Source organism: Mirounga angustirostris, unplaced genomic scaffold (assembly GCF_029215605.1).
Source record: "Mirounga angustirostris isolate CCGP_5_RB_7025 unplaced genomic scaffold, mMirAng1.0.hap1 SCAF_3, whole genome shotgun sequence".
NCBI classification, from domain to species: Eukaryota; Metazoa; Chordata; class Mammalia; order Carnivora; family Phocidae; genus Mirounga; species Mirounga angustirostris.
This window is the reverse complement of record NW_026991711.1, coordinates 127,317,648-127,336,193: the sequence shown is the minus strand read 5'-3', so window position 1 is coordinate 127,336,193 and position 18,546 is coordinate 127,317,648. Positions and strand designations below refer to the sequence as shown.

Below are 18,546 nucleotides of genomic sequence, written 5' to 3'. Positions count from 1 at the left end.
TAAATCCTCAACCAAGGCCTCTCTGAATATAGACCTAGGAGGTAGGAAACCCTGTATTCTGATTTCTAGTCCTTGATGCTTATTCCCCTTTGGCCTCATAGTCTGTCTGCTTAGGTTTACAATTAGTAAAATGAGAATTTTGTGGATACCTATCTTAATTGAAGCATTGGAAAATTTTTCACTAGAATTTAGATAGGTTTTAGAGGAACCTAAGCTAATGCTGATCATCTTGCAGTCTCAGACTTCTGCATATAAACATCTACTTCAAAATCAGTGGAAAAAAGCATAATTACCTAGGTTATGCAGGATGAAATAGATTGTAAATGTCTTATCTAAGTAGCATGCATGGATTATTTTAAGGTTTTGCTGAATTCTTTAAATGTATAGATTTAAAAGAAAGCCTAGATTAAATCTCTGATATTAAGAACTGAAAAAAAAAAAAAACCACAGAATAGAGTAACAGTTCAGAAAGTTTAGCCACGAGTAAATACGAGAAGCTAAAATATGGACTCAATGACGTTATAATGTTCTGAGGGCAAATGTGAGTATGACATGTATTGACCAGTGGTTTCTCAGCCCTGTTAGACCCAATGTCCCCTTGTTTCTACAGTATTTTGTTATACTCATTTTACTATCCTGTAACAGCATTTAGAGATAATTTAACCTATTTCTAAAAGATCAATATGATTCTTTAACCATAATGTAAAGGAGGAATACAAGAAAAGCCGTTTATAATAAAATGGTATTTTTCTCAATATGTTGATGTTCACATATAACTACACTAGAAGATACAATGCAATGATCAGACATTTAAAAAAAATGATTTTAAGAGCATTAAATTGTCCGGATAAGTACTGGATGACAAAGCAGGAGTATGGGTAGATAACAAAATAAAAACCACTATTGGAATAAATAATAACAGATCAGAATTATTTATATATGAATTTTAAAAATAGAAAATAACCAAATTGAATTATGAAAAATACACCAAGATAAACTGGGGAGAAAATAAGGAAGTATAATATTCTCACAAATAAGCCAGCCCTTACCAGCCCAGTGTAATGTCAGCATGATTCCCTATGTGATAACATGTGATACTAATGAATTACACTGAAGAAAGAAATCCCACCAAATGTCAGAACATATATTCTTCTTCCAATACTTCAGAAAGCCCTTGCAGACCATATGTGTTCCTAAACAATGGGACTAGAATATGTATTGACGCAAGAAATGGCAATCAAGACATCTAGGTGTTGGGGCAGATCTCTAGGGAGTTACTAAAGTGAGATTGAAAACCAACAGGCAATGTCAAGACAAATAATTCAAGTGTTTAGCTCTTATCCATAGTTTCCTTTAATTGCATCATGCATCATTTTGCATATATAGAGAACAATAATATGAAATATTTTTAAAAGAAATTTTATTAATTGTTTACACTGTGATTCCAACAATTCTCTGCAAATTTAATCTTTGGTTCCAACACTGGCAAAAAAAAAAAAAAAGACTCAAATCTGCTTGCTTACATATTTATTCATAACATGCAGACACAAACTATAACCTTATAACCTGAAGTCTGAAATTTCATTTTGGTAATTCAAATGCCACAAGTACCATAGTTCCAAGTAATACGATTTTCCAAAATGGCGAACAACTTTTGGTAAAGTTCCAAACCAAACAATGTAAAACTCTTTACCCTATGTGGTAGTTGTAGCTCAGGAAAGCTCAATGTATATTAAAATCATGTTAAAAGTAAACTGTGCTCTTTAGATGTGACACAGGTTCAAGGCTCAGATCATTATAAACAGGCTTTCTTTCACCTACATGAATGCCCACTGAGAGATATGGGCCAGTTTTTTCAAGGTGAAAGAAGAGCCACCTCCCATCATTATGAGAAACAAAAGTGTCCCCACAAATGTCCCTAGGATGAAGTACTGTCATAGTTGAGACCTCTTGCTCATTGGTGTAGCCAATTCAGGGGAGTTTATTGGAACTGACCATAAGGACAATCAAAGTTTTATTTGACAGTGTTTGCCTGCCTTGACGTCATAGATCATCCATGTTTTTGCCCGATTTTTTAAATAACTCTGTAGACAGAGAAATCCACCATCCATCCATTTCTACAGAAATCCACCACATAAAAGGATGATAAAGAGAATTCAAAGATGGGCATAAGGGTTTTAAACACAACTGTGTATCTGAGCTCAGCTTTCTCTAATCTCTTCTCAGTATACCTGTGTGTAATAAAAATACCTAATGAGTGAAAATATGACATTAGAATTGAGGAAAAGGCATTATCTAAGAAGTCTGAAGTCCTAGAATGTTTTACAAGTTATAAATTTTGAGATATAGGCCTGGAATATAGCCATAGAATGATACAAAAAAGGGAACACCTATGTAGGATATGTTACAATAATAAATCAATGGTGTGTGGTGGAGACTTGTAAAGAGACCTAGAGGATGGAGTTTCTGTCAGACCTGTCTGGACTCTAGATTAATATGGTGCCACTTTTGGCTCATATTTCTCGCTTTGTCATATAAATAGAAAAGAGAATACGAATCTACATGCAAATGAGAGCATATTGGACAATAAATGCCCAAAGAGCTCAATGACATTTTTCACCTAGATGGACTTGATCATGATCATGGATAAAACTCAGGGGATGAATAGAAATACACCTCAGGGAACACAGTATCTGCCACATAGGTGAAAATTCTCTTAAAATCATTTCAAACTTTTATAATAACCTAACATGAACTTTCATAAATGAACATAGTACGAATTTTCTCCAAGTTAACTATGAACTAAGTGATGGATATTTTTTATTAGAGTTCTATTTGAGCCGAGTTGATTTATTATTGTGGTTCAAAATACACAACCTATAAATCTAATTTTCAGGTGTTTAGACCTTGTTTGGTGCATAAAGTGCTTTTTGACCCCTAAAATATATTTGTTTTATTCTGAAAAACAACAACAAAAAAATAGTATAAGGCAAAATTTGCTGACTAGCAAGTTCAGTCATGCAGTTTCTATGTTTTAAGCACTCTCTGAGGCAGCAAGATAACAGCTGGGTAACACTCGTGGGCTCAGGATTTCTATAAAATTCCTCCTGATGCCAATTTTTAAGAGCTATATAGTGGTAAAAGTTGCAAAACCCATTGTACAAGAAACTCTTTGGAGCATTTCCTGACTTTCCATAAGCAACACACAGTAAGTTCATCTCAAGATGTAGCTGGTCAGTGTATTCGTCCTGGACAAGGGAGCCAGGAGTCCTAAAACCTTGACCAATTGTTTTCATAGGGAAGAAATGAATTGTGAGAAGTGACCAGGTTTAGACAAACAGTACTAACTTCCAGCTATAAGATGAATAATTTCTGGGGATCCAAGGTATAGCATGATTAAAAAAATAAAAAAGTAACCAGGTACTACCAACTCCAGCCCATTACCTAACTATGTCATTTCAATTGTAAATTATGTTTGTCAAAACATTCTTCTGGAATGGTTTTTATAGAGGTTCTCTCCCCCCCCACCCCCCAAAAAAGCCTTAACTTTAAATGAAAGGGGAAAAAAAGGGAAGATTTTTAAAACTTCACACAGGATTCTAGAGTTTTCAATAGAATACACACACATACACACAAAGACATTGGCCTTTCTTGATCTTACCTGAAATTCCTCCATCTGGGCTTGACTCTTCTAGAAGCTCGAACATCTCATGCAGGTAATAGAAGCATATAAAAAACTCAGCTGGCTTGTCACTTGTCATGGCCCACAGAGGGGAAGTAATACATATTGGAACTGGGTAGACGGCCCGTTCAGAAATTTCATGGCCAACAGGATTTTAACCATAGGCAAGTCCTTCCTTGAATAATCCCTGGATTATAAAAACACATTCTTGAGAAACCAATTTGGCCAATAATAGGCCAATAATAAGGAGTCGAGTTTTGTTTTTTTTTTTTTTTTTTTTTTATTCCAGCCCTTAATGAAAGAAGTTAAGTAACAGCTAAAGATGCCATCTGCTTTCTGGGTACACACCTTGGACCCCATCTTACCCTCGGATACTCACGTGTCATTCCATTTGGCAGACAGTGACCCTAAACCTTGTGTTCAGGTATCAGCTGGCTGCATTTAGTCCTTCCCAAAGCAGGGTGACACTGGCTGTGGATCATTAGCGGGTCATTCAGGACCATCTCTTTCTTCTATTTCTCCTGACACTGTTTTTACAAATATTTTCCAATTTTTTTAGGGCCTTTTAATCATATCAAGTCAAGCCTCCTGGGATCCACGTCAGATTCTAATCTCAATAAATACAGCACCATTAACAAGATTCCACAGCTCACCCTGAATTTTTCGGATGTCAAAACTGAAAAAAAGAATGCATCCCCTCCTTCTTCAGATAAAACCATTATTGCACCCAAGGTTAAAGATCGAACACACAATGTGACAGAGAAAGTCACCCAGGTAGGATATGATTTTACTCTCAATTTTAACTATTTCTAAGGTTCTTCTCTGCACTATAAAACCTATGATTTTTCCTATAACTGACTATCAAAAGAGGTAAGCTATTTATTTGCACTCCAATTTATCTTGAGATGTTGGGTAACCCTCTAATGCGACAGATAAATAAAACTATAGACTGTGATTTTATCTGTTAGAAGACTAAGCAAAAATGGGCTAACTTGCTATTGTTGTTCTCTTTGTTGCAGAGGTGGTTCACCTGCTATTCATCATGTTTGGACATTTATTGTTTTGCTGCCAACACCTGCATTATTAAAGCATGGTTTCTTAATATGATGGATGTGACTATTGAAACTTTAGGTGACTAATTGGGATTTACTCTAAACTATGGCCTCCTTTTTTGCATTTACTCTACTAAGTAGACTCAGATATAAGTCAGTTGGCTTGAGGAAAAGAGCTGAAATGATTAAAAGTCAGAGTAAATAATACATTTCACAGGAGCAATATTTTATTGTTTCCAAATAAATATTGCAATTTGAACTAGGGTAAAAATCTACTGTCTAGCAGGAGCCCTACTTTAAAGAATAGATAAAAATAATTTGTACTTATTATATCAAAATACCAACCTAAGCAATATCTAGCTTTTGCTTACAATGCACTTACATTGTTGGGACTTCATGACTTTAAAATTTGTGTCAGGGAAACAGTCCTTTTACAAACACTTTACTTGGTATATTTGCTTAGCAAATCTTTTCAAGAACTGTCACAATATAAAGGTAAACCTGGCCCCAATCTCTGTCCCAAGCCTTGAAGATTTTGAATTGATAAAGTTTTTTCTGTAATTCTAATCACTACCAGCAGTACTAGAGTTGGTCTGTAAATAACCCATTATGTGTGAGCTGAAATAATTATGTGAAGACTGTGAGTCAGCTATAAATAGAACTGAGCCCTCTGTGTTTGAGATGAGAGATTATACATGCCATTACTCTACTATATATATATATATATGTTTTATTTTTTAATTTAAATTCAATTAATTAACATATAATGTACTATTGGTTTCAGAGGTACAGATCAGTGGTTCACCCATCTTATATAACACCCAGTGCTCATTACCACACATACCCTCTCCAATGTCCATCACCCAGTTTTATGTGTATATAGTAATGAGGCTTTCTACCATGCCATACTTGAGAGCATCTCTAGTATATATTTTAATATTTATGTAGTCGTGAGGTTTTCTGTCCTTAGCATTTCACTTTTTCTTAACTTAGTAAACTAGAAATGAAAAATAATTTATAATAATTATATTATATTAATATTATAATTTATAAGGATTATTTATAATAATCCCATAACACAGAAATTAAAAGATTTCAGAAACTGCACAGAGGACTGATTGCAAATATTGGGGTCAGGACCCTGTCAGTAGCCTAAGTGAGCGAAGTTGCCAGGACAGCACGACAGTGGTGGAGAATATAGTGAAGTGTAGGGTGCAGGGCCCCTCGACAGCAGACGGTCACCATTCAGCTCGAGCCAGTTGTGGTCATGTAAGAATCTTTGATGAAGCTTTCCAAATCTTCAAATCTAAAAAAGAAACTGGAAATCCAGGATTTAAGATAAGCACTTACTTTCCAAAAGTTGGCAAACTAATTCAAAATGCTTTTTTAAGCCAAACAAGGCACACCTTAAAGTCTGTGGGCAGCTAAATGTGATCTCTGCAAAGCTTTCCTGCTCTTGGTTTACCATAGGGTCCACCCTATCCTGCCACGTTTAGCAGCTCTGCTGCACTGGGACAGGGTAACACACACATGGACCAGAGGTGGCGCCTGCTCTGGGGACTTTCTACTTTCTAAGCCTGGTGAGAGAGGAAACATTGCAAATAGCCATAATGAAATTATGCTAATAATGAATACAGGAACATACTTAGGGGGAAAGTGATTATGCTTTAAAAGGAGAATTTTCAGAGAAGAAAGAGAGATATGATGGGGCATTTCATCTAGATCCAGAAGGTTACGTATCACATTGAGTAATAAGTGATGTTTAAGAGCACAAGTTAGAGTCACATGCACTTGTGATTTAACTTTGGCTAGGTCATTGATGGTATGCCATGGAGATGGGTGCCATTTATTGTGTGACGTCCAGGCAAGTTTTAGCGACAAAACTTACTTCTCAGTGTTGACGTAAAAATTAAGTGGAGTGATGTGTGGAAATGTTCATCACAGTGCTAAGTATATAACATGCAATGCTAGTCATTATTCTGTTTAGTAATGTTTTTGTATGACTTCTCTCTGCCCTCCTCACCATCTCTGCATTTTATCCCTACATCACCAGAACCTAGTAGAACACTTGGCAGAGTGGAGTTCATGAAATGTTTACTGAAAAAGGGAGGAGGGAAGGATGAAAAGGTGGAAGGGAAGAAGGAAGGAAGGAAGGAAGGAAGGAAGGAAGGAAGGAAGGAAGGAAGGAAGGAAGGAAGGAAGGAAGGAAGGAAGGAAAGGGGGGAGGGAGGGAGGGAAAGTTGGTGAAAAGGGAAGGCGTGAGAATCCCAGGCAGAGAAAACAGCAAGAAGAAAGTTGTGGAGGCACAAAAGTCCATATGTCTTCTGAGAACAGGTATTTTCCTGGCCCAGGGAGAGGCCAGGCTGGGCAGGGACTTGTGAAAGGTGCAACTTTCCCCTCTAGATGGTTCTTCACTCCCTTTTCACAAAAGTGCCTTGGGAGTCTAAGTAAAATGTGACAGCTACCGTCAAACACTTGGCATCCTTTTAAGGTCTCATGTTTTCTTTTTAAATTCCTCTTTTAAAGGCGCCTGGGTGGCTAGGTCGGTTAAGTGTCTGCCTTCAGCTCAGGTCATTGATCCCAAGGCCCTGGGACTGAACCCCATGTCAGGCTTCCAGCACATCAGGGAGTCTACTTCTTCCTCTGCCCCTGCCCCCACTCATGTTCTCTTTCTCTCTCTCTCAATAAATAAAATAAAAAGCCCCCTTTATATTTACTTTCATAATAACACAGTATTTGTTTTAACATTTTAAAAAATGTTTTAAATTACTTACCACTGAGGTAATCCCAAGCCCTCAAAAAAACCCCATCACTTTCCTACAGCTTTTTATACTTTACCCTAATAGTATAGTGCCTCTCCCACAGACTCCAAAGGACCCTAATTGAAAAACAATGCACCCTAAAGTTGTTGGAAGATTTGAATTGGATCCTGTTTTATAAAAGATCACTCTTTTTTTAACAATGTGAAAAATCCAGTGATAAGGAGATTGTGGCGACAGAACACTTAAGTGGCTATGGTTCTGGCCAGAAATGATGAGGGACTGAAAAAAGGCTGGGACCAAATACTAGAAAGAAGAGGTGGTAGGAACGCTCCATCTTCCTTTTAGTGCCATCTATAGCTCTTAGTAACAAACCTGCAAACTGCCTACACGTAAAACCAAACAAGGTAGAGATTGAATATTGAGAAATTCCTCTTGTAGACATTGCCTCTGGAAATTTTGTTTAAATACGTGAAAGCAGGACTAGCCTCACTTAATGTTTGTGAAGTTTCCTCATCATAACTATCTCTGGAATTTCCATATTCACAACATATAACATCAGTGTCCTCTAGTCACTAAAAAACTTGGTAATAACCCAAAGATTTTACTATTCCCTTTGTTAGGCTTGTATGGAAATTCTCCTTGTTGAGATATTGTCACTGTATTTCTGTAGGCAGCCAGCAGTATTTTCTTTATCTAATGTTCTTGTTTCATTCCCCTAATAAATTTGTATGGTAACCCATTCTTCAAAAGAAATCAGGGTTTTGTTCATAGATCATTCAATAGTGAATTTTGAACACTCCTCTGAGCACAACAATAGAGCAGACATCAAGAAAAAAGGCATAAAATGAAAGGAACAATTAATTTCTGTTCATGTTATGCTCTATCAGTATTTGGATCTTATCTCTATTATACATTGGTTAATCGCTTATTAGCCCAATTGTTATTTCTTCCCCAGCTACAGTGAGCTTCTGCAGAGTAGGGGTGATGTTATTCATTCATTCATTCATTCATTCGTTCATGCATTCATGTATTTGTTTATTCACTCAACAAGCATTTATAAAGAGCTAGTATATACAGTGATAAGTTCTGGGAATTCATATGAAAAGGCAAATACTGTGCCTTTGAGAAGTGAGAGAGACAGACAAGCACAGTCCATAGGCATTAGGATGCAGTGTGAAGGATTATACTACAGGTAAACAGAGTACAGGCATTACTGGAAGAAGAAACCTTACCTATATTGGGAGTTTGGGATGGTGGTTGGGGAATACAAACTCTTTGACAAGTTTTGAAGCTTGAGAAGTTTCAAGGTTAGGAATTGGAATCTGGAATGGGGCACATTTGGGGAACTGTGAGTACCAGAGAAAGAATGAAATGTAAGGTGTTTGTATCACTAGAACCTACCATAATACACAACGCATAAGAATCTTAAAAGGTTTGGAAATGGACCATTGAAGACATTGAAGAGAATTAAGCAAGAGTAAGTCTGTTGGTCAGAAATCCCCAAAGTAGATGCTTCCAAATTCTCCCCATAGGCAAGATTCTGATTCTGGCTGTTGTTTCAGGCCCAGAGACTCTTTTCATTGGCTGGTCTTATAGACCCAGACTTCTGGAATGCATCAGCCGTTTATGTCATATTCCATATGACCTTCTCTATTAATTGGAGAAAATAGAAAATAACTCTCAGAAGGTGTGGATTTTTTTTAACTACAATCTAGCTGGTACAGGCTGATGTATAATAGGGTTCCTCCTCGGAAGACAGGGCCTTCATTGGCTAATTCCTACCAAATTCCAGTGGAGTGGTGGAGAGAGAACAATGAATTGGAAGAAAAGTTGGGTGGGTGGAGAATAAAGATCTGCTTTTACCATGCATTTGTGGTTCTCAGTTGAGGATCTAATTCTTGGCTATATCTACCCCCTTTTAAATAAAAGTAAACAACTTTTGCACTCTTGTATGATTTCATTATTCCTGAGGCTAATTCTACTAGTTCAAATGTTATGTTAATTTTTAGGATAAAATGTATTATTTGTTGTCATGTTCAGCTTTTACAAATTTGGTATTAGATCACTCTCCCTGCATATGCATAAGCATATCAGGAAGATTTAAGAAGGCACCGTGGGGGCGCCTGGATGGCTCAGCTGGTTAAGCATCTGCCTTTGGCACAGGGTCCTGGGATCGAGTCCCACATCGGGCTCCCTGCTCAGTGGGGAGCCTGCTTCTCCCTCTGCCTCTCTGTCTCTGATGAATAAATAAAATCTTAAAAAGAAGGCACCGTGGGTTCCAAATATTTATCGTCCAGTCTCATGAGACTGTATCAATCAGTCAATGCCATAACAGAATGTAACAGAAGCCCAGCTGGAACCATTACTTACTGGGTCACATAACCAAAAAGTGCAAGGACAGATCTGCTGTGGGCCATGGCTGCTGTGTTCATTGTTTGAACAGGTGATGACATTCTTGCCATCTCAGCCACGCTTTTTTCTATATTAACTTTACTTCACATCTTACAGAAGCAAGGATCTCAGTCTCAACTCACATAATGCTCACAGTTGGTAATCGAATGAGAAGGGCCTTCTGTCCTCTGGTGTCCATTACCTTCCTGAGATTCTACTTTCCAACATGGCCCTGTGCTCATCCTTGTGGTCTAAGAAGCATAGCCCCTTGGCCAATGACCCTATCAGAAAAATGCAGTGGGGGAGGGGAGGCTCTAAAGAAGGAAAACAAAATAAGTGGCCCATTGCAAAGATGAAGATAGGAATTCAAGCTAAACATCAGTCTCTCTCTCTCTCTCTCTCTCTGAAACACACACACACACACACACACAAACACACACACACCATAATGCATTACGCATTATGTGCTGGATAGGCACTAGAAACACAAAGGTATAAAAACTAGTACCAGTACTCAAGGGGTAATAAACTAGTTGCAGAAACACTATATAACAATGTATAATAATAACATTTATATGTACTAATATAATAAATGTTACAAGATTGTGAAACTAAAAGTAGCTCACATTTCTTTTAGACTCAGTACTGGTCGGATTACGATCAAATAATTCTACAACTTATTGCATGAGTACTTAAGAAGAATGAATGTCTGATGAATATAATAGAAATCTGTATAGTGATCATCAGAAAATAACACATATGAAGGGTCCTAAATGAACCAGGAAACTTTAACTTGGTGAAAAGATGATGGGGAAAGGAATTACTGCTAGTTCACAGTATAATTTTTCCATAGCTTCACTATTAAGAAAATAAGTTTTAGGAGAAATCGGAGACTTAGGTCACAAGAAAGAAAACTCTGAATGTTTAAAAGGCCATATAATCCTGAAATCCACATAGAACTCTAAAGCCAGAATAGATTCCCATTATTTAGGATTCATTTAAGTGTATTATTGGCATGAAAATAGACTTATGATAGTTTTAATAATAGCTGACATTGATTGAGCATTCACAATGTGCCAGGCTCTATGCTAAGTGGTTTAATGGATTATCAGTTTGAATCCACGTAACAGTCCTTCCTGTGAGTTGGTACTATTATTAACATCTCCATCTCATAGAGGAGGAATCAAGCTTAGAGAGAGGAAACCACTTGCCCAGGTCACATAAGGAAGTGGTGGAAATAGCCTTCAAAGTGAGGTCATGTGACCCCAAGCTTGAAGTTCTTTATCTCTAAAGTATACCCTCTCTATGGGTCTGTACTGGTTCCCTATATGCCCACTAGGTCTACTCGGAAGTTAGGACGGCGTTTAGACATACCTGTAACATTGGGATGTTTAGTCAAAATCTTAATCTGAAAGTTTAGTGGCAATTTACCAGAAAAGTGAGTCCACAGAAATAGGAAAGAGGATATGGTAGATTTTCTCTAGAACTCCTCAAACTCCTCCAAAAGCAGAAGAAAACAATCTTTAACAGGGGAGCTTCATTTCAGCATTATCTTTTGTGTAAATTTATATCCTGTTTTTCTTATGCTAATTTTAGATTAGGGTAAAAGATTTTGGTTTTGGGGCACCTGGGTGGCTCAGTCGTTAAGCGTCTGCCTTCAGCTCAGGTCATGGTCCCAGGGTCCTGGGATCCAGCCCCTCGTTGGGCTCCCTGCTCAGCGGGGAGCCTGCTTCTCCCTCTCCCACTCCCCCTGCTTGTGTTCCCTCTCTCGCTGTGTCTTTCTCTGTCAAATAAATAAATAAAATCTTAAAAAAAAAAAAAGATTTTGGTTTTTGTTGGTGGCATGCCACTCAGTTGCAGGAAAAGCAAAATTACACTGGTAGTACTGACATAAAGAAGAGCTCAAAGATTATGGCTTTTTATTTTCCACTGAATTTTGTCCATTACGAATATGCTCATTATCTCTTCATGTTTTTCAATGGCTCTAAACTTATATTTACTTTTGACAGAAACCCAAAACAATGTTTATAATTCAGGACTTGTTTAGAAATGGAGATTGACTTATAATGGAGAGAGAGTATTGATTTTATTAGCTAATGTTTAAAATTATAAATGTGTACAATTTTTGTATATCAATTAGCCTCAATAAAAACCAAAAATAATAATTTATCATTTCAGGCTTAATAGTACAAAATTTCTTAACACTTTCTGTGGTTTCTCTCATATTGGATAAATTTAATCCTAAACTTTCTTCAATGACAATGTTAAAAAATATCTTTCTGACGCAACTACAAATTAAAAGTGGTTTTATATATAGCAACAGTTTCATTAATAATGCCATTGTAATTCTAACTCCAGTTCAGATTCTGACTCCAGCTGGATATCCTACAATTCAATCCAGTTACGACACTACCTACCTGGGAGATAGCACCAGATTTCACAAGTTAAGAGCTCAGTCCCACAAAACTCCCCCCTCACTTTGCACGCCAGCCACAAGACCCCTGTGCCTCTGACTGACTGGCTGGCTACAGACCGGAGGTTCCCATGACCTGTTCCTTGGACTTGACTAATTTGTTAGAGCAGTTACAGAACTTAGAGAAACATTTACTTATGTTTACCAGCTTATTTTAGGAGGATATAACTCAGGAACAGCCAGATGGAAGAGTTGCATAGGGCAAGGTATGGAAAAGGGGGTGGAGAGCTTTCAGGCCCTCTCCTGGTCCCATCCTTTTGGGTTTTATGAAGGCTTCATTACATGGGTATAATTGATTAACTCACTGGCTACTGGCTATAGGTTCAATCTTCAACCCCTTTCCCCACCAGAGGTAGGGGCTGGAACTGAAAGTTCCAACAATCTAGTCACATGGTTCATTCCACTGATGATCAGCCCCCATCCACAGATGACCTGAGGTGACTTAGGGTCTTTCCAGAGTTACCCCATTAACAACAAAGACATTTGTCACTCTCTTCACTTAGAACAATCAAGGGTTTAAGAGCTCTGTGTCAGGAACATGAAGACCAAATATTATGTTTATTATAAACCATAATATCATAGTGATGAATTAAAAATTACATTTAACTTAAAAGTCTATATTCGATGGTTATTTTTATAAAGCCTCACTGATGCTTCACTCATGAAATTACAAAAACAAAATTCACAATACTTCTACAGTATGTTTTAAATGTTTTCCTAAACTTCATTTCTTGCCTAAACTAATATAAAATCATGCAAACCTCAATAAAAGTGTATGGAGCATCTTGAACTGCCAGAAGTAGTAATAATCACAAAATTCCAAATTAAATTTGAAATGTAATGCAGGAGTCCAAAAGTGCCTCTGAACACTTCCAATTAAATATGATGTTAGTTTTGCATTCATTGTCTTATTATTATTTATAGAATACCATCAAACCTGGCACAGCAAAACAGAAATCCCCATCTAGTGTTTTCCCCATATGTTGGGTTTGATCTATGTCTATACATGCAAACTGAAATGAAAAATATATGTGGATGCTACAAGTAGGAATAAAGCACATTCATCAAGATAATTATGGAGTCAATATTTGTGAGTGCTTACCAACTGTAAGTCAAAGCTTTAAGTACAATAGTGATGCAAAAATGTGTAAGTCAAGGACCTTTTATTGAATACAAAGCTTTGACCTGAGATCCTGGATTATGTTATCTAGTTTTCTCTGGGCAAATAAATATATTCTAAGATTATAAGTTATGATGAGGAAAAGATAAAAAGACATTTAAGTAGCAATTGACTACTACAAGCATGTTGTTTGCTATTAAATCTAAAATAAAGATATTCATTATTTTGAAAAAGGAAATATGTGATTTTTAAAAAGCAACAAATAATTTTTGTCTATTTTCACTAAATACTATATGCATATCAAAATTGATTAATATTTGCTGACGTATTCTAAATTAAAGTACAGTTTTATTTCAGTTTAAAACACCTTAATTAGCTCAAAAGTCATACTTCTCTGTACTCTAGATGATGAAAGAATAGCATCCTTATGAAACCCTAGTAGCAACTAAGAGCCATAGCTTGTAGGGCAAGCATTTATGTATAATTGCTTTAAAAAAAAAAAAAAACACCTGTTTGGTTTTGTACATTCATCACATATTTTGAAATGAAGGAAGGAGAAAATATTGCCTCCTTTAAAAGTTTTGTCAGCCAAAGAAATCAGGTTGGAAATGGATGCTTGAAGAAAAGAAGTAAAATACCAGTGGTCAGAAGAAACAGGTAAAAATAATTTGGCTCAGCATACATAGTGATAGCCTGGTTGCTATGGCAACAGAGACACAGGAAGATTGTGGATATCTGTTGCCAAGATGTTTCGTTTTTATTCCCCCCAGTTATTGTGAGCCTTGGGTTAAACTCGGACCCAGAGACAGAAAGGAAGTTTTGGAGGGAGAGTTTCTGGGCTCATTTGCCCTCAAGTCCTAGGAGTTGGGACAAACACAGTTCAGAGTGGGTTGCCTAATGAGAGTAGGCAAAAGGAGTAAATTTTTCATGTTTCACAGGATGAGAATCAGGCAAAGGATTTTTATCAGCTATGGAAATTCCAGAGCAGACATGGCATTTTCACATACCCAGCCAGCCTAAGGTTTTGTAATGTTAAGTAGCTGTGAACTGTCCCTAGACTCAGGAAATGAATTCAACCATGGAATCTTATTTAAAAAGAAATCCCAAGTAAGGCAGTAAGAATAAAATAAAATAAAATAAAATAAAATAAAATAAAATCATCTCATTGGTTTTCTGGGTGATGAAATTGTGGGTAATATATTTTCCCCTCTAGCTCTATTTCTCTGTATTGTGGAAATCACATTTATAATGGAAACTATGTAGTTAGATAATAAACCCTCTAAAACTCAATTGCTTTAAAAGAGTTCATTAAAAAACAGTTAATCTTCGTAGAATTTTAATATTCAAAGGAAACTTAGATAACATCTTCCCTAGGTTTTTTTTCAAAACTTCCTGATCAATGGAGTCATCTGGAACACTTCTCTCTCTCTCTCTCTCCCCTCCTCCGCCAATGCACACACTCTCTGGAAATTCAGTAAATTTCAGTGGAGTCTGAGGATTCTGAGTTTTCAACAATCTCCCTTCCATTTGCAACCTCTATTCCAACATTTTTAAGATCAGGCAAATTTGGAAAATATGGTTATAGCCCGATCTTTTCATTATGCCGCTAAAGAAACTGAGAAGAGAACCCAAGTACAGAGTTAGGCTTTATACTTCTTCATTGTTATTGTATGTCTGTCTCTTTCTGTAGATTTCTGAATAAGATAAAAACATGTTAATTCTTTTTGTTTTAAACATACAATATTCTTTATTGTAAATTCCACTCTTGTATCAATGACATCATAGATGGAGTTGTGTCCCAACTCCAGGGGTATCTCCAGTATGAATGTTGGTTGGTATTTTTATTTATATTTTTGAGTAAGACAAAAATGAAACATTGAGGTTATGTGAGACTTCACTCGTTCCTCAATGACTTGACAAACTTCTTTGCTGAATCTGACAATAGTTTTCAACATCTGGGGGGATATTTCCTCCATTTTGTGTGCTATTCACAATGTAACAGACGTGACATTTTTAAATTTAATCTGTGTTATTAACATTTTCTCCATCATCTTCTTAACTCTAGACAATCAACAAAGCCTGATATGTAGCGTTTGCCAATTTCTGTGGTATAAATACTCCTACCAAGCCCAAACTCAAAATACCAACTTGGTATCTATATGAGTTGGGAAGAGAAACACAAGTAGTAGCCAATCCTTATTAGCACTTCCACTATACAGATACAATAAATGTAAATAAGCTCAAGAGCACATAATAGTAAAATGTAGAAAATAGTCAGGAACCTGGAACTAATGGAACATTGTGTGTCAACTGTACTCAATAAAAATAAAATTCCTACAATCTAAAAAAAGAAGCAGAAAGAAAATAATCAGGAAGTAATGAGTTTTGACTATTACCTCTGTTTTTTTTTTAATTTTATTTTATTTAAATATTACCTCTGTTTTTAAATATAATTTATTTGTGAGTTTACATAATTTCTGATCATTGCTGTGGTGCAAGAGCCCACAATGTTTCTGAAAAACAAAAATTCGGCTTTCCCAAATCATCGAACCACACCAATGGGTATGGGTGACAGCCAGACTGCAGTGGGATGTGACCTTCCTGACCAGCCTGTTAGCACGGCCGGCAATGTCCACCTTCCTTGGCTCTGGCACAATCTGCCCCCCTTATTTACTTGCAATTCATATTGGAGAAACAGACTTCCTTTCATAGGGAAACTAGTGATTCCAGGAGAACCTACTGCCATTTTCACTTACTGTGCAAACCCTCTAAGAAACAATCTCCATGTAAATTTGTTTGCCTATGCTGGAGACCTCCAAAGTGTCTTCAGAATACTGGTCTCACAAGTATTTCCCAGAAGAAAAGTTTTCTTATTCAAATACCACTGCCACCTTTCCCCAATCCCATATTAACATGGCAAATTAGCCCATTAGAAGTTTTCAGAAGTCCGAAATTAAAGAAACCTGTACAACTTTGCTTTACCCAATATTTTTTTGATGAGTATTTGCTTGATGGATATTTACTTGACCCAATATTTCATATATTTTGATGACAAAACCTGGGCTGGTTTTGGTTTGGGGTTTTTTTTGTTTGTTTGTTTGTTTTATTTTTAGGTGATCTCCACACCCAACATGGGACTCAAACTTACAACCCTGAGATCAAGAGTTGCATGCTTGACTGGCTGAACCCGCCAGGCACCGTCTCAGAACCCATTTTTAATTGTCTGTTTGTATATAATACCTATTGATATTCTGAGGAATTCATATCTGAGGGGAGATTCTATAGGAAATACCAGCCTAGATAAGAGGCTTTTTCATGGATAACTATGAGCACTGTAGTTCAACTCAAACATGGATGTGTTAGAAATCTTAAAACTTTTAAAAGAAACAAGGCTGAGAGAGGCATGAGAGAATAGTGGTGGGAAGGTGGTGGTACATAACAAGTACATTTTTCTTCCTTGTTTTAATGAAGTCAACTTAGGTTTCTTTTCCAACCATGTCCCAAATATAGAACTCAGCTTAGTGGGGCTGGAGAAAATACCAACTATATTCCTTTTTCAGTTTTAAATATATTTGCAAATACACCTGTATTTTGAAGCCTACTTCTTTAGAATCACTTGGGTAGAAATGGAAAAATGTGAAATGCAGGATCGTGAAGAAGAGCCTTAAAAAGTGTCTCATTCTTTCTTCTGAGACTACCATAGTTAAGGCTGACCTGCTGTATTGTAGTAGCCATATTGTTGGGAATGGAGAACCTGCTTTTTCTGCCCCTTGTCCAGGATCCAGAGGTTGGTGGTACTAAGGATATCACTTTAAATCATGGGGACAGAGATGAGGTGTCCTGTGATAGGAGGTGAATCAGGTCACATCCACATGCTGTTTTCTACACTTCCTTGGCTCCTCTATGTCATTTTGGTCTCAGTTCTCCTTTCCAGATGTAGCAAAAAAAATTTTTTTAAATGGTCTGCTGCTAGTTCCTGGTGCTATTGGTCCATCTTGCATTTGAAGTGAAGAATCAAGCTGACAAATCTCCATACTGTTCCTAGGAACACAGTTTTCATTTTCAGGTCATGGCGACAGTGCTAGGTAAAATTGAGTGAAGGAAGTCAAAAGAAAAAAAAGAATGTAATGGAGAAAAATATTCTAATACTATTTCTTGGTTGACTGGCAGCTGTCAATTGAGCTGTACTATCCTGTTGCAGGTGATAAGCTGTCATTTGTAAATTGTGCCCATAACTATATCCATTATTCATGGCTTGGTATTGGAGAACACTGATTTCAAGCCCCTAAATTTTCCTACCTGCAGGCACCCGAATTACTTCCAAAATTAATTGTTATATTACCTCTCATGTCCTCGCATCTTTTTTCTGCCATCGTCAGATCCTACCAACCCACTTTGTGTCTCAGGTGAAGACAGATTCCTTCTCTCCCTTTCCTATATTTCCTTCCATAGAAATGAACGCATAAATCCTGATGGACAAAGTACTTTAATTCTAATAAATGGACAACTGCAAGCAAGAGATTTCAGTATACAGTTAACTGGAAAAAAAAAAAAAAGGTATTTTCCAAAAAACAAGTATTACTGTCCACTCTGTACAACCTATTACTTGAAAGTGGGTAAAAACTAAGGCATTAACTTTCTGGATATTCAAAAGAGAAATCATTACCATATTTTTACATATTAAAATTATTTCATATTATTTATATGATAAATTAAAACAACCCCTCAGCTTAGACTTCTGATGAGTCACTTTAAGATTTTGAATATGTTTCTTACACAGATTCTCTCACATTTATCTGCATTTTGAAACCAAATTCGTCCTTTAGAATCAGAGGGGAAAACAATTGTTGCACAGGGAAATTGAAGGAATCTTGCCTTCAACAAGACAGTTTTGTTCCATCCTGAATCTTCAAACCCTCCCCCCCCCTTTTTTTTTAAGTTTGGGGAAAACATCAGAGACATAGGTTCCTTTGTTCCTATTTCCATGCTGCAAACTTCACTGGCATATCAAACTGCTGATAAAGCATTATCACACATTGAATGGCTAGATTGGGGTACATCCTGAC

The 18,546-nt window shown here is 36.7% G+C and overlaps 1 protein-coding gene across 2 annotated transcripts in view; it reads left to right on the top strand.

Annotated features, from left to right (window-relative positions):
* The window catches only part of KCNH7 (potassium voltage-gated channel subfamily H member 7), a 474,108-nt gene that overhangs the window by 349,716 nt on the left and 105,846 nt on the right, over positions 1–18,546 (top strand). For both annotated transcript variants that reach the window (XM_045867425.2, XM_045867426.2), the window contains exon 6: positions 4,242–4,456. In XM_045867425.2, the coding sequence (XP_045723381.1) occupies positions 4,242–4,456 (215 nt within the window). The remainder of the gene's footprint in view (positions 1–4,241; positions 4,457–18,546) is intronic.